Here is a 15,380-nt window from a genome sequence, read left to right as displayed (position 1 = left end):
AAAGGAAGAATGTGAGTCACTAGAATGAGTAGGGCTTGAATAAACAATATTATTTAAGGGATCTTGCCTGGGTACATGGTCTGGTTCTATCACCAGTGTTAGCTGATGACATCAGTCTGAGACCCTGCTTGTTAGCCCTCTTGAACCACCAGACTACATTGTAGGAATACCAAAGTAGTAATCATAGTGAGTGAGAAAAACTATTTTTGTGTTCCTAAGTTTATAATGATTAGGCATAGAAGTTTTCTGCTGGGTATTGCTATGGCATGGCCCTCAGGAACTCACTGTTCATTTCTCTGGGGAATAACAGAGCCTCAACCCCAAAAACCCTGTTCCATAGTGCCTGGGGGCCACCTGTTACTTCCCATGTCTCTGATATAAGAGAGCAAGATAGATTGCAAGAGAAAGGGAGAGCTTGGTGAGGAATATGTGCTGTGACATGCTGTGACATCATTGGTGAAGGTGTTTTCTTCCACTGATAAAACTTTTAACCATTCTTATTCTATAGGTTCTTGTTTTTCCATAAATAACAGCAGACATTTATATAACTTTTTAAGGTTTACAAAATAGTTTATATATACCATCTTCACAACAGCTATATGAGGTGGGCATTAAGGGTGCTATTATTACCATCTTACAAACGAAGAATGCAACATTGGTCGACTTCCCTTTCTAGTTTTGTGTGTGTGTGTGTGAGATTATGTAAATAATCACCTATTGACTTTTCTACCTGGTAAAAGAATGTATCTTAAGCTTGATGAATTAAGATGAACCTCCTTCAAGAAAAACTGGAATATAGGCATATATACATATATGCATATGGATTGACCCTATGATTTCATTGGTATAGGGAACCCCGTGGTGAGGAAATTCCTTTACCAATGTAGGTCAGCACCTTCTCTGCCACTTATAGTCTTTGAAAGTTGTTTGGAGGCACATGCACCTCCATTAACTCTAGTAAACTCTTATCCTTTGTGTTTGGCATGTACTTTGTCACAGACAGCTGGCTCAGAACTTTCCCAGTAGGCTTTATTCAATATTTCATCCTGTTTAAATGGGAGGGAAGAAGAAGCCGATTCAAGGATCAGATAGGGTAGGCCTCTCAAATCCCTGTCCTGGAGATTGAGTAGGAGTTGTAGTTGACTGGCTGGTGGATTGGGAAAGACCATAGAGAATCTGGAAATAACTTCTTCTACATCTCTGATCAGGGTCATTAGAAAAGACAGTTTGTTCATGAATTCTGAAAGAATAAAGTGGTGGAGTCTGTGGCCTTGCAGTTTCTCTGAGTTCTGCCCACATGCACTTATCCTCATACACACAAATATATTTAACTTTACTCATATAATCAAAGCCAAAACGTGCCATACACACATATATACAGAAGAACACACATGTACACACGCTCCATATCCTGAGCTTTCTCTTGCTTCCGCTTTGAGCAGCTAGGGCTGAAGAAATATCTAAAGACTTTCCTTATTAATAAAAATAAGAATAAATAACACATATACCCAACCTTCCCTGCCCACTACCCATTATTCCAGGGTTACTGAGCCCTTCTTGTCTCTCTAAGCAAACTCTTACTCAGCCCAGGGGCAGTGACCTCTCTTCCAGTGAATAATAGAGTGTGTACACATTCCCCAGCATGGATGCAGTCTTTCCTAAGACCAGTGGTTGGTACCAAAGAATTTAACCACTCTCCAAGATTGGTTCATACCTTCATCATAAGCTTCATCCTCCAACCTGCTGAGAAAATGGAAAGAAAAGGGGAAGGACTCAGTGGTTCCTGACCTCCAGGAAGAAGGAGAAAAAATGGAAGAGACTTTATTTCCTTGACGAAGATTTTCTTTTCTGCCAGGACTCAGGAATGGGAGTAAAATCATTGTTGTCCTCTAAACACAGTTGTGAGACCTTGGGGAGAGACTGGTGGCCACTGGTATTGAGGGCAGTCAAGTCTCAGTTGGTCACAGTTGAACACGAGTACCAAAACTTCTTTCCCCTACTACTAAACCAGCAAAAAGGGGTGCCTGCAGGAAAAGGCTAGAGGGGGATTGAAGTTGAATGAACCTTCTGAAACAAAGGTGCTGCAGTGGTCCTGGCTGCTGCTAGGTTAAAGCCCTGAATTTAGGGTTCGTTGTGGTATAGAGCCGGGCCGTACCTTCTGGGCTTTGGCGACCTCTTTCCTAAGGCCTGATTTAGGTCACTGCAAGTCTCTGGCTGCTGTTTTGGGCCTACAAGACCCTAGCAGAGACATGAATAATAGATACCTCTAAATGTAAAAAAGAAGAAAGTTACTTAGAGTATTAACAAGGTTAAGTGACTTTTCCAGGGTCACAGTCATTGTATGTCAGAGGTGGTACTTGATCCCACATCATCTTGACTCCAAGGCAAACCCTATAGTCATATTCTCAGTGATTGTCTTTTACGCCACATCTTTTACTTGGTCATTCTTGGCAACAACATGCTATAGTCTGCCTAAGTTTACCATTGCCTTTCCTTCGACCTTTGGGTTATTTGTAATTTAAATACAAATTTCAGCTATTACAGTGTTCCTTGCTTCAGAGCTATATTAACCTCAGGGAGAGAAAATTGATGTTATATGGGACCTTTTGCGTCAGTGAGCAGTCTAGGATGATTAAAAATACTGAATATTGTCTAGGTTTTATTTGTCTCCATTTCTGCTAATTTAAGTGTTTAAATTCTGGGCCCTACTCATTGTCCATCTGCAGCTCCTGCCCAGATAACACCATTTTCCCAGTCATCTAGCTTAGCTCAGTACTTATAAATATTGTTCATCTTTTTTCTTTCTGTACCCTCAATCATTTTCCAAGTCTTTTAGATTTTTCTTCCACATTATCTTGCACCTGTCCTTTCCCTTCCATCTTCCTCCTTGTTTTACACTTTTATTGCCTCTCACTTCAACTACCTTCATAGCCTGTAACATGATCTTTCTACAGACAGCCTCTTACCCCCTGTGGTGTATTTTTTTCATGCTCCTGGAAAAATAGTTTTTCTAATACTCTGATATGATCATTCTCAATTATTACCTTCATCCAGATGACTCTCAGCCCCATATGTCCAAGCCTTAATCTTTTTTATTGGGTTTCGATGCTTTATCACCAACTCACTACATGCTGGGCATTTCTACCTAGATATCCTGTCAGCAGCTTACATTAACCGTGTTCAAAACAGAACTAGTTATCTTTCCCCTTAAAGCTACCCATTCTTCAAATTTCCGCATTTATTTTAATCCATCCCAGTTACCCATGTTTGTAACTTTTGGAGTCAAACTTGACTCTTGTCTCTCCCATGATTTCAGTATCCAGTCAGTTGTCAAATCTTGTCAATTCTGTCTCCACAATTTGTCTTATATATGTCTCCTTCTCCTATTCTAATATCACCTTTTGCCTGGGTCATAGGAATAACTTGCTTTGCCCTTCCATTCTACTGTCTCCTTTCCTGAGGCTTAGACCTTTTCCATGAAGCTTTCCCATATCCCCTCATTGTTAATGTTATCTATCTTCTGCCTTAAAATATTTTGAATTATTTTTGTACATACTGCATCTCTTCCAGTAGCTGCTTAAGGGTAGGAACTGTTTGTGTATGTCTTTGTGTCTCTGTTGTCTAACAATGTTCTATACTAGTAGGTGCTTCAATTTCATTTGAATTGAATTGAAAAACTTTTTGTTCTGCCTTCTAGCTAAACTCACTACTATAACTTTCTACTTGAGCTTCCCCAACAGTAAAACTAGAGAATTAGACTTGATAACCTTTAACATCTCTTCCAGCTCTAAAATCCCATGATCTGTACATTTGTGCAAGACATTTTCCACACCTCCTTCCCCTGCCCTCAGTCTCTTGCCTTTAAAATTCTTCTGTCACTTCAAGACCCAGCTCAGGTACCAGTGCCAAGCCTTTCTTGTGCCCTCTAGCTAGAAGCAGTAGTTCCTTACTTCTCTCTGATGCCATGCTTTTTTCTTTTTGTAAATTAAAATTTATTTTAAGCTTAAATACGAAGTGAGAAAAGGAAAAAAAAACAACATTGCCACGTACACAGCAGAACATGAGAGGATTCTCATGCCATACTTTTTGACTTCTTTTGTACTTCTATTCTGATTTATAGAATGTTATTTGTCTCTGTATTAGATTGTTGGCTTCTTATGTTGCTTTTCATCTTTGCATACTTAGAGTCTCAAACTGTGTTGACATGTAATAGGAGCTTAATAAATATTCATTGAATTGAATATGGGTAAATGCACCATTAGGATAGAGATACCATAGTTTGCATAACAAGGTCCACATAATAGGAGAGTATACTGTACAGTCGAAAGAGCATTTGTTTTGTAGTCAGAGTACTGGGGCACCAAATTCATCCTGATGCTTACTATACATATAAGGGTAGTGACCCTAGGCGAGTCAATAGTGCCCTACCTTCCCTCTTCCCACCCCTCCCATCACCTCAGTGTCCTCACCTCTAAAATATGGGGGTTAAATTAGATGGCTTATGAAGTCCCTTCCAGCTCTGGATCTGTGATACTGTCCTTAGTTAGCCTTTGGAAGAGGGGTAACAACAGACTATCAAAGGTGAATTAATGAAGGAGATTTAGGTCAGTGCTAGTAGGGCCAAGAGCAGGTACTCATTTGATAAGAGATTTTAAAGGTAGTACATACAGATAGGGGAAAATACTGTTGTTGGTTGGTCCATTTTCTTATTGCTAATTTTTTTCAGGAAGACTTTCCATTTCATATTTTGCTATTGATTAAGTTGTATCACTCGAGCTTGTTTCATTTCTTCTTGATTCTTTTTTCATTGTTTTGCCTTTCTGCAGTATAATACTTCTACTAATTATGACTGCCTGTTATTAATGAAGTATGATTTTTTGTGAGGTGAAGTATAATTTTTTGTAAGGTAAAGTATCTATCTGGAACTTAAAAAAAATTTCTACACTGTATATTAAAACTATCACATTAATGACAGATGGAATATGATCTTTTCATGTTTTTTATTAGTTTTGTCTCATAGTCATAATATTTTGAAGTCATTAAGTACAGGATTGTAAGTTGATCAGTAACCCTTTAAAAAATTTATCTATTAAGGATTCTGAAGGTGATACACCCCTCCATGATGCAATAAGTAAAAAACGTGATGATATCCTTGCAGTCCTTCTAGAAGCTGGGGCAGATGTTACAATCACAAACAACAATGGATTTAATGCTCTACACCATGCTGCACTACGAGGAAACCCCAGGTAAAGATGTGATGTTTAACCTCTTTTTGGTTATGTTATATATTTTTTACACACACACACACACACACACACACACACACACAGAGTATATGTACTTGAATTTTTTGATTTATTAGGGTATGGCTACTGTTAAAATAACTATAGATTACTTAAAGTGTCTACCTCAAATCTTGGTAGTGGTGATTATGAGACTTGACTAGATTATTTGTTAAATAATCATTCAGACATTTATTATAATTATACTTATTTAATAACTTTGTTTCTTTTGTGTAACCTTTTTCTTTTGGTTGTTATCCTAACAAAGCTATTGTGAAGTAAATTAAGAACATAAAAACCTGTCTGTAAAAATATATAGTGCCTTTATTTAGAATAAGTTTATTTGAAGCAAATCATATTTTGAATTTTGTGTTTTTGTGAGATCAGTTTGCTTAACTCTGATGATAGCTATCATATGTTGAGAAAACTGCCTAGTTCTTGTAAATGGTAGTTAAATACTTATTGCCCTGTTATCCTAACCTTTGTTTAAAGGTTACAGAGAATGTGTTCTAATTACATTAGATAAATGTATAACAAAACGAATGGTTACAAGAGAGGGGAAATTGATGTATATTACTAGTTGACATCTCTTGCGAAGACAGCTATTAGGCAAATGTTTGCAAGTGAAACTGTTTTAGTGTGCATTTTGTTTTTTTCATGGTACCAAATGAACAGATACTAAACAAACCACAAACCTCTTCTTTTTAAAAATTTCCCCATTTCCACAAGTGTCACTGCCACTTTCTCATTTTCCCAGATCTTTGGAGTCATCCTTATTTAGTCAGTTGCCAAGTCCTTCTGACTCTGCACTATCTCCTACATTTGTCTCCGCTCCACTCCTAAAGCTACTATTGTATTTTGGTTCCTAGTCAGGTCTGTCATGGAGTATTTTAATAGTATCCTAATTGATCTTCCTGTTTCCAGTCTCTTCCCTTTCTGATCTACATACCACATAGATGCCAAAATCTCCTGATAAACATATTTTACTTTGTCACTAGCCTGCCCAGAAACCTTCTTTAGCTTCCTGTTGACTCATGGATAAAATACAAAATCAGTGATAAGTGTATATAACGTGGAGGTTGGAGTAGCTTTATCATCATCATCATAAAAAGTGGTCTATAGTTTGCAAAGTGATTGACAAATATTATTTCATTTTACCCTCACAACAACCCTGAGAGATAAGTGCTTATTATTATCATCCCCATTTTACAAATGAGGAAAAAGAGGCAGACAGAGGTTAAATTACTTGCCTAGGATCACATAGCTAGTTAGGTGCCTTCAGATCTAGCCCTTGATCCACTGTACCACCAAGTTGCATCCTTTTTGGTTAAAGTGTCTGTGTCTGAAGAGTTATTTTAAAAATTAATGGAAGAAACCACTCTTAAGAAGGACCTTTTTTCTCCCAAGATCCCTAGATAAGATTCCCTTTGTTGTCATTCCCCCAACTCTCCATTGGAATGCAGGCTCCTTGAAGGAAGAGACTGTTTTGCTTTTGTTTCTCTTATCTCCAACAGCATCTAAAATACTTTCTTGATAAATAGTTATTGAATTGAATTAAATGCCAAGCTGAGAAATTTGAACTTTACTTAGGAGACTCCAGCATAAATTATCAAAAGCTCTAATTTTTGGAATTGAAAACAAGTTTTATTTCATTGAATAAATGCAATAGTAAAATATAAGAAGGACATTGGGAAATGCTGTCTTAGGTTTCAGAGAGATTCCTCAGATGTAAAATGCTTATTAGTGATTTTTGAGTATATATGTTACTACACGCCTAGACCTGCTTCTCACCTCTGACATGGCAGCCACCCTGGTCATTTCCTCAGTGTTTAAATTATTGCAACAGCCTACTGGTTGTTTTTCCTGCCTCATTTCTCTCCCTGCTCCAATGCATCTTTTACTCAGCTGTCAAATTGATCTCCCTAAAATGGAATTCTGACCATATCACTCCCTTATTCAGTAAACTCCAGAGGCCTCTTACTACTTCCAGTATCAAATATGAAATCCTGTGTTAGACTTTCAGAGCTTTTCATAATCTGGCCCCCTTCCTATGTTTCTAGTCTTCTTTCACTTATTCCCCTTCATGTATTCTGGTGTCCAAGGAATACTGTCTTCCTGGCTGTCCTTGCACGCACAAGGATCTCCTGACTTTGATAATTTTCACTATAGATGTCTCTTTTTGCCTGGGATGCTCTCTGTCCTCATTTCTGCCTCCCTTGCTTCTTTAAAGGCTCAACCAAAGTCCTACCTTTGGCTAAAAAGCCTTTCCCAGCATTCCTAAATCTTAGTGCCTTCCTGAGGTTACCCCCAATTTATGCTGTACATATTGTGTTTATATATAGTTTTTTGCATGTTATCTCTTTCTTTAGACTGTGAGTGAACTTTGTGAGAGAAGAGACTATTTTCCCCCCTTCCTTTGTTTCTCCAGTGCTTAGTACAGTGCCTGGTGTATAGTAAGTGCTTAATAAATATAAGGAGTGATAATGCAGAGAAAAGACCACTCTAATTCTAATCCTATACAAAGGAAGAAATATTGACTTCTTCCATAGCTTTTGCCTCTGCCTAACTCTTTAGGATTTACTTCTAAGGATTTTCAGGCATACAGCACTCTTAGCCCAGCAACTACTGATGATAGATCATAGGATTGTAGAGGTCATCTAGTCCAATGCTGTCACTTTATAGATGAGGAATCTGAAGCCCAGAGACATAAAGTAATTTGTCCAGTTGTATAGGTGATAAATCCAATATACAAACAAACCTACGTCTTCTGTACTCTGCTATTTTAATGACAACAAAAAAATACCTCTACTATCTGGACTTGGCAGTGTTTCATTTGAAGAGACAGTATATATCCCTATCTGCTTCATACATTTCCTGTAGTTGCTGGGAAAGAATCATGGATTGATTTGCTCATAGAGAAACAGTCTTGAAAATCTGTCTGCTCTAATTCTAAGCTTGCTTCTTAACTTGATGCATCTTTAATAAAATCTAAGTTTCATGTCTTAAAACTTGTCATTTCTTTTCCTTACTGAACCATGAAGATAATGAGTATTGAATAAAGCCAGAGTAGGAAGAATTTGATTGATTTTTCATTTTAGGAAAATTGTATTTTGGGCATAGGAAATGCCAGAAAATATCTGCTTGCTTCACTTTATGTCAGTTGGTTTTATTCCCATTCTTCTCTGAATTTTCCATTACTTCATGTACCAATTTTTTTAGCCATTCCCTAATCAATATGTTGATCTTAATTTTGTGATTATTAGAATTTGTGCTATTTTATGTTTTACACTTGAAGCAAAATGTTTTTTTTCCACACTAAACTACTAGGTATTCACAAAGATCCCTGATTGAAATTAACGTAACTTTTAGGAAGATACACATTTTAAAATTCTCATTGTAATACTAAAAAAATTTTTGAAAGTTTCCAAAATTTAAGAGTCAAACGAATTTTAACTAGGATATCAGCCCATACCCTTTCTTGTGTTCTTTTTTTCCTTGACCTGTCAGAATATGATTACTTCCTACCTGAAATGTGATGGAATATATATTTAGCTGTTCCTCTTGAAAATGAGAAATTCATAATCTGCCAACATTTTCCTGAAGATATGGATGTCTTATCTTTTTAAAAAAAATATTTCTAGATTAGCAGCTGTCAGTCTGCAATAGAAGCAAAATGCTTGGTGATAACATAAAACAGGGCAAACAACATGCAGCCCAAGGGACAAATCTACTACCTTTAAATACATTAAAACTGCATTTTAAAATTCAAAAACCATTCTCTGCTTTTTGCGCTGTATAGAGAAATAGGCTGTGGACCAAATTGGCCTTAGTTTGCCAACCCCTGCCATAGATTATATTCAGACAGGCCTTAGTAATAATAATAATAATAGCAATAAACATTATTTTAAAATGGCTGACATGTATATAATGTTTTAAGGTTTGCAAAATGTTTTACATATGTTACCAGATTCTCACAATATCCTCCTTTTACAAATGAAGAAACTGAGCCTGAAAGAAGTTAAATGGGTTTTCAGTGTCTGAGGTGGAATTTGGATTCAGGTTTTCATGATCTAAGTCTATTGCAAAATCTTTGTTATTTGTCTGGTAGTTAGCAAGTAAGCAGCTTACCACCTATTAGCAAGATAATTTTGTTTTTTGTTACAAATTCATTCCCTATATTACTTCGGGAAAGAAAAATAGGAATTTTGAATTGGATAGGCGCTGAGCAGTTTGCTTCATATGTTGGCATTTTAAAATATTCTGATGTAGGAATTACACATAGCTATTTAGAAACTTGGATAAAAATTGTATAGAAAATTACTTTTTTTTTTGAACCAGATCTTTGATTTCATTAGTGTAAGGAACTGATGATGAGGAAACTACCTCTACCAGTTTGGATTGGCACCTGCCTTGCCAAACTCTAGAGAATATCCTGGGTTGTTTAGAAATTGTGACTTGTCCAGGATCACATGTTGGCAGTATGTATCAGAATAACTCAGGGTCTCTGACTCTGAAGCCAACTCCTTATTTACTATGTCATGGCTGCCTCTTTTCCTTACTTTTTCTTTTCTTCTTTTTAACATTCTTTTTAAAAAAGTTTGAGTTCCAAATTCTTTCCCTCCCTCCAGCCCCTCCTTCACCTATTGAGAAGGCAAGCAATGTGCTATCAATTATACCTGTCTTTCATTATTTTAATCTGCTATTTATAAAGATTCTTTTTCTCTAGAGTCCCCTGCCTTTAAAAAAAATCATGTGTTTCAGTCCTAAAGGTAAATGATGTTACCAGTAGTTTCTTCATTTGTCAGATTGGAATCTAGCCAAGAATTCTTACTAGTCACCGAAAGACATGTGTTAAGACTTAGCTGAATTGCCAACCAAACTTATAGGCATTCTCTTTCCTGTCTCCACAAAGTTACTGTTTTTATTTAACTTTTTTTTATTGCTAGTAATGGATCTACTAAAGAGTGAATATAATTATTTTTATAATAATTTAGCTGTAAGAACTTGAGTCTTAAACTTGAGTCTTCTTTATGTTAAAGGCTTTTTTTTCTCCTTAGGTAATCTGTCTCACTAGGGGCTTTAACTGATGTTTGGTACATTTATGATCTATAAGCAGCTTAGCTAGCATTAGAAAAATACCTGAGAAAGGAAATGAAGCTGATATACTTGCTATTGTTGTATGTGTAGATATGCCATTCAGATGTGAGCCCTTGAAGACATTATTGTGCTATGTGTTTACCTAACTCAAAGCACTCTGAGCTCTGTATCTTGTAAACAAAAGTATGGCATTCAGATAGGGCTGTTTTCATCAGCTATCAATTGAAGAGGCCTTGTAAACTGAGGGCAATGTCAGATTACTCACATGTCCTCCACATCTTCCCTTTTTTCCAGTGTTTTTCACTACAAAGTGATGGGAATAGATAAATGAAAAGGTTATGTGAGCATCTGGAGGCTGCCTACTTTTTACTAACCTTCATTAATCTTTGAAATACTTGCTTCCATTTATTAAGTAGTTATTACCCAGAGTTTTTATACAAGAGAGTGGCAAAGTTAGATGGACTAGAGAGTACTTAGAATTTATATCCTTTTCTTAAGAAATTCCTTCTTGCCTAGAGTGAAACTCAAGGTCTTTGTGTGAAAGAGAAAAACAGAAAATTTGTAAATGATTGAAAAGTTATGTTTATAGCCTTTCCCTTCTCATCACACATGGAACTTAAGTACCTTTGTACCAGGTGAAGGACTACACAGACTACTGAACAGGGTTGTGGGGTGGTATGGTGGTAAGCAGGGCTGTCAGGAATGAACAGAAAGATGTTTGGAGGAAACTTAATAGCCCTTTGTCCCTTTAGGCAAAGGGAAGCTGAGATAATGAAATTCAGTTGGATTGGAGTACTTGAATAAGGATTCACTAGTTTTCCACTTCTTTCTTCCCTCCCAGCTTTAAGTAGCTTGCTACTCTTTAGTCCTTTGGCTGTCTGGAGAAGGATATGTTACGTTGTGTCTCTGCTACTTTCAGTAATTGCTATTTCAAAGTAGAAATAATTGTTAGGGGAGAGTTCTGTAGGTAAAACAGTTTTCTGTATTTTTCTTTGTAAAATGTGTTTAATGAAATAGGTATGGGTTTGAAATAGTGATTGTTTTCAAAACTCTCTTTGGAAAAAGAAATTTATCGTTATTCCTAGAACCAGATCTGTACTTGAAATAGGGCTGAAGTACATTCTTATCAGTTTGGACAATAGTAGATTTTGTAAATTATTTGCATTTTATAGTTGATTAGAATATTTTGGAGGTCTTAAATAATCCAGCCTAACCTCATTTTATGGAGAAAGACACATTCACCCTCAGGAGTGAGCAGTTTTTCCAAGATCACTCAGGACTAAATGACTCCTACTCCTTCCTGTGTTTTTTCTAGTCTACTACAGTTCCTAACTAGGTATGCTGTATTCTAAGTTCCTCTTTCCCTTCCCTTTCCTCATACTCCAGTTTTAATCAAGGGGAATTTTAACTGGGGCGAACAATGTCAGAATGCTCAGATTAATGCTAAGTAGGCTATGAGAAATTTTGTTTAACCTTTTCTTTAGGCAACCATTTAAGATTATAAGTTGCGGAGAATGTGCCAACCTGAATTGACAAGAAGAGGAATGAGAAGAACTCATCGAGGAGTTCCATATAACAATGAAATCATAGGTCCAGTGCTAATCATCGTGTAATACAACCTTTTTTCTCCGTATAATTTGATATTAAATATATAATTTGTTTCAGACTCAACTATGTGTAATGTTGAATGGTGGTTTAGTGTGCCTATAGATTTTCAGGTTGCTCTGTAATGGAAAAGAAGTTTAGTTTTTCTATTACGAAGCATGCTTTCATTTCATTACCATTTACCATCTTAGGGGAAATAAATTTAATGTCAAGAAACATGAAATAAATAAGTAAAAGGCTATATTTGAGAAACTTAACAGTCAGCATTTATTTTCATAAAAAATTTTAATAAACATGTTTTACTACCATAAAAATCATTTTTTACAAGCAATATTATACCTTGAAATACAGTTTGATAAAATACAAAATTCAAATGTTACTGTAAACATCTGTACTGTATTAACCATCTTCTGAAAAACAAACAAATTGAAAATTAGTTGATGGATATATTTGTTAATTATATTCTTTATTGAAAGTTTTTGCTTTCTTGTAGTAATCAATGCATAGCTACAGCTGGTTGAAGGGGACCAAATCCATTGAATAGGTGATTTGGTTCCATTTTACCAGCTTTAGCAAAGCATTGTCATGCTTTAGAGCTGTTTGATTTGAAACAGTTTAGTTTTTTTGTGTTAGTAACCTTTGCAAACTTGGACCCCTCTGTAAGATTTAGAAATTAACAAGATCTGTGCTTTGTTTAGTTGAGTTGAAAGACTTCTGTTTTAAAGATGACTGCTGTTTGAATGAATCCTTTTGTTTAGGGGAAAAACAGAAATGGATGGACTGCTACACTGTTGCTATTACTGAGTCCATCTTTTGAACAACTTCATATAATTTACAAATACAGAAAGTTACTCATTTTTAAAGTATTAGAATAACACATCACTCTTGATTGAAATCTTCAGGCAGTAAACCAGATTGCTTAAGCAGTGAAAATTGATGTCTCTATATTAGAAGTGAGGATAAGTACTGTTCTTGATTTCAACAGATCACACCTTTTCTATCACCATTGCTTTTTTTAGTCTTAAACTGTTGAGGACCAATAGCAAGTTGCTGAAAGGGGGTGGAGAAGAATGAGAGTGGCCTTGAGGAAGTACCTCTGCCCTTTAGTTTATAAATAGATCATGTGTATATTAAAAGTATTGCTTGAGCCTATGTGGGTGAAAGGAACTACCATATATGTCAGTGTATTTTTCACCTGATATTACTTATGTAATGATGCTAACCTTACACAGACAGCTGGCTAGTCTTCTCTTAAAATAATCATTTGATTTCCTCAAAATTAGTTATATTTCATTTTGATACAGATACACTAATTTTGAATGCAAGTTACCTAGTCCCATCTCATAAGCAAAATGAAGTTTTGGTTAAGGTTAATTTTTTACCTTCATCAAAATTTCTGCTACTTCATTTTCTTGTGGAGGTGACCCTGGATTTTTTCAAGGCTGGGCCTGTGGAATGTATACATATCCTGGCAGATCTACCTTACTGGTGAGGCATTGCATACCGGTCTGGTTTTGGACTCTGTAATCTGATGACCAGCCTAAATAATTTTGGAGAGACTTATTGCTAGGTTGACCCCTGGCCTAGAGGGATTGTGATTAGTTTTGGTGGAAAGAGTACCCTGACCAAAGAAATCTCAGTATGAAAGAAATAATGTCTTAGCAAATAAGAAGCTAGAATTTCACTATTTCATGTTAGCATAATGATGACAATTTAAAAATAGTAGAATAACTTCTTCTAACATGGTTTATGTTTGGATTTGTCTTGGCTAGGGCAGAATATTAAAGCTTGTCTTTAGAAGTATTACTATATGAAGTTAAAGGCCTGATAAAAAACAACAACAACAACAAAACAGCCTAAAAGGGGCATTATTAGTTAGAGGAGTCATGCAGAGCTTTAGCAGAATTCTTTATTGTTCCTCTTTTGTTTGACCAGAGGGAGTTAAGGAACCTTTTGGGGTGGGGGGGAGGCAGCAGAGGCATGGTAAGCATTAATGCAGACTGCTTTTGTCAAGTAGACTCTGCATCTGTTGGTAGCTAAGTATTATGTTGCTGAAGATATTTATGTAAATATATTCTTTATACCGTGTATTCTAATAAAAACAGAGCAGGTGTCAGGTTGCCTGGACTTAAGCACTGATGATAACTTTAAAATGGGCTTCTATTTTTATCTGTTATATGGGAACTACTTAGTAGATCCAGCTGCTCAAGTGTGCTTTTGGATGTTGCTTCAGTTTCATATACTGGCCATATCGGGGCAAAAAGAGGCCATGGAAAAAAAGAAACACATAGTACAGCATTTGATAATGTCAGCATCTGTTATCCCTGTCAGGGAGACAGTTGAAATGTTTGAGTTACAACAGTGTCAGCAGATGCCCAGAGTGTAATGTGTACTCAGTTAAAAATGAACAGCTGATCTAAGTGATAGATGTGACATTTTAGTATGACTGAATATACTCTTAGATGTGTTAACGAGCTAGTATGCAATAATATCAATATATAATCATACCTTTTGTAATGGACAAGCCTTCATTTTGTTTCAAAGTATTATATGATCTTAAAATGAGATTGATTATAAGAGATCAGTGGGTCATTGGTACATTTTCAGTAATTTTTAAAAATAAAAATTAAACTGTATAGAGTAATTGATCTGTAAGGTTATTTATTACGAAATTTAAGGGGATAATCATAACAAAGTAGTGATTTTTGAGAACATAGGAGAAACCACCATCCACTGTTGAAGTAGTAAGTCATGGAGTTGCTGTTTGGAACTTCTAAAGGTCAGTGTTTATCAGGTAACATAAAATTCTTTAAAAATTGTTATTAAGAGATGAACACTAGTCTGTGTTTGAGGGAATTAGTTCTTTAAAAAATCATTATTGAAAATATTTTTGAAATATGTTAGTTTTGATATTTCTTCTGTACATGTGATTATCCTCAATCACCCTTAAAAGATTTATAGTCTCTCAAATACCACAAGGTCGGTTTCATTTTCTGTGCAGATTATAGGTGTAATTTATGATTTCTCTATTGCTTGATTGACTAATCTTGTCTATCTAATCAATGACTAATTGACATTAATGAGTAGAAAGAAAATGAACTATGGCAACTTTTAGAAATTTCTGTCTTCTGACACACAAAAAGAACACTAATATTAAAAAGCCAGCATAACTCAAACAAAATCCCACACCTCAGGTAAGATCTTCCTAGCTATCCAAATTGAAATAGTTTCACTTGGGTTTGCTTGTTTAAGGGATGTCCTAGCATTAATTTTATGGCCGCCTTATTTTATTCATTTTGATAGGCATGTAGCATTTCTTTCTCCCATTGAAACCCCTCCTCATAGTGCTTATTCATAACAATTGATGATTTTAATGCTAATATCTTTTTAGATTTC

The 15,380-nt window shown here is 35.8% G+C and overlaps 1 protein-coding gene across 2 annotated transcripts in view; it reads left to right on the top strand.

Moving 5' to 3' along the window:
- The window catches only part of MIB1 (MIB E3 ubiquitin protein ligase 1), a 140,059-nt gene that overhangs the window by 63,080 nt on the left and 61,599 nt on the right, over nucleotides 1-15,380 (top strand). For both annotated transcript variants that reach the window (XR_013486236.1, XM_078153468.1), the window contains exon 12: nucleotides 5,095-5,246. Coding sequence is in view for 1 of the 2 variants with exons in the window: in XM_078153468.1 (XP_078009594.1) it covers nucleotides 5,095-5,246 (152 nt within the window). In the remaining variant the exon portion in view is untranslated. The remainder of the gene's footprint in view (nucleotides 1-5,094; nucleotides 5,247-15,380) is intronic.

The sequence above is a fragment of the Phascolarctos cinereus genome, unplaced genomic scaffold (genome assembly GCF_003287225.1).
Source record: "Phascolarctos cinereus isolate Bilbo 61053 unplaced genomic scaffold, phaCin_HiC Scaffold_4;HRSCAF=312, whole genome shotgun sequence".
NCBI lineage: Eukaryota > Metazoa > Chordata > Mammalia > Diprotodontia > Phascolarctidae > Phascolarctos > Phascolarctos cinereus.
Note: the sequence above shows the minus strand (reverse complement) of the source record. Positions and strands in the feature narration are given on the sequence as shown.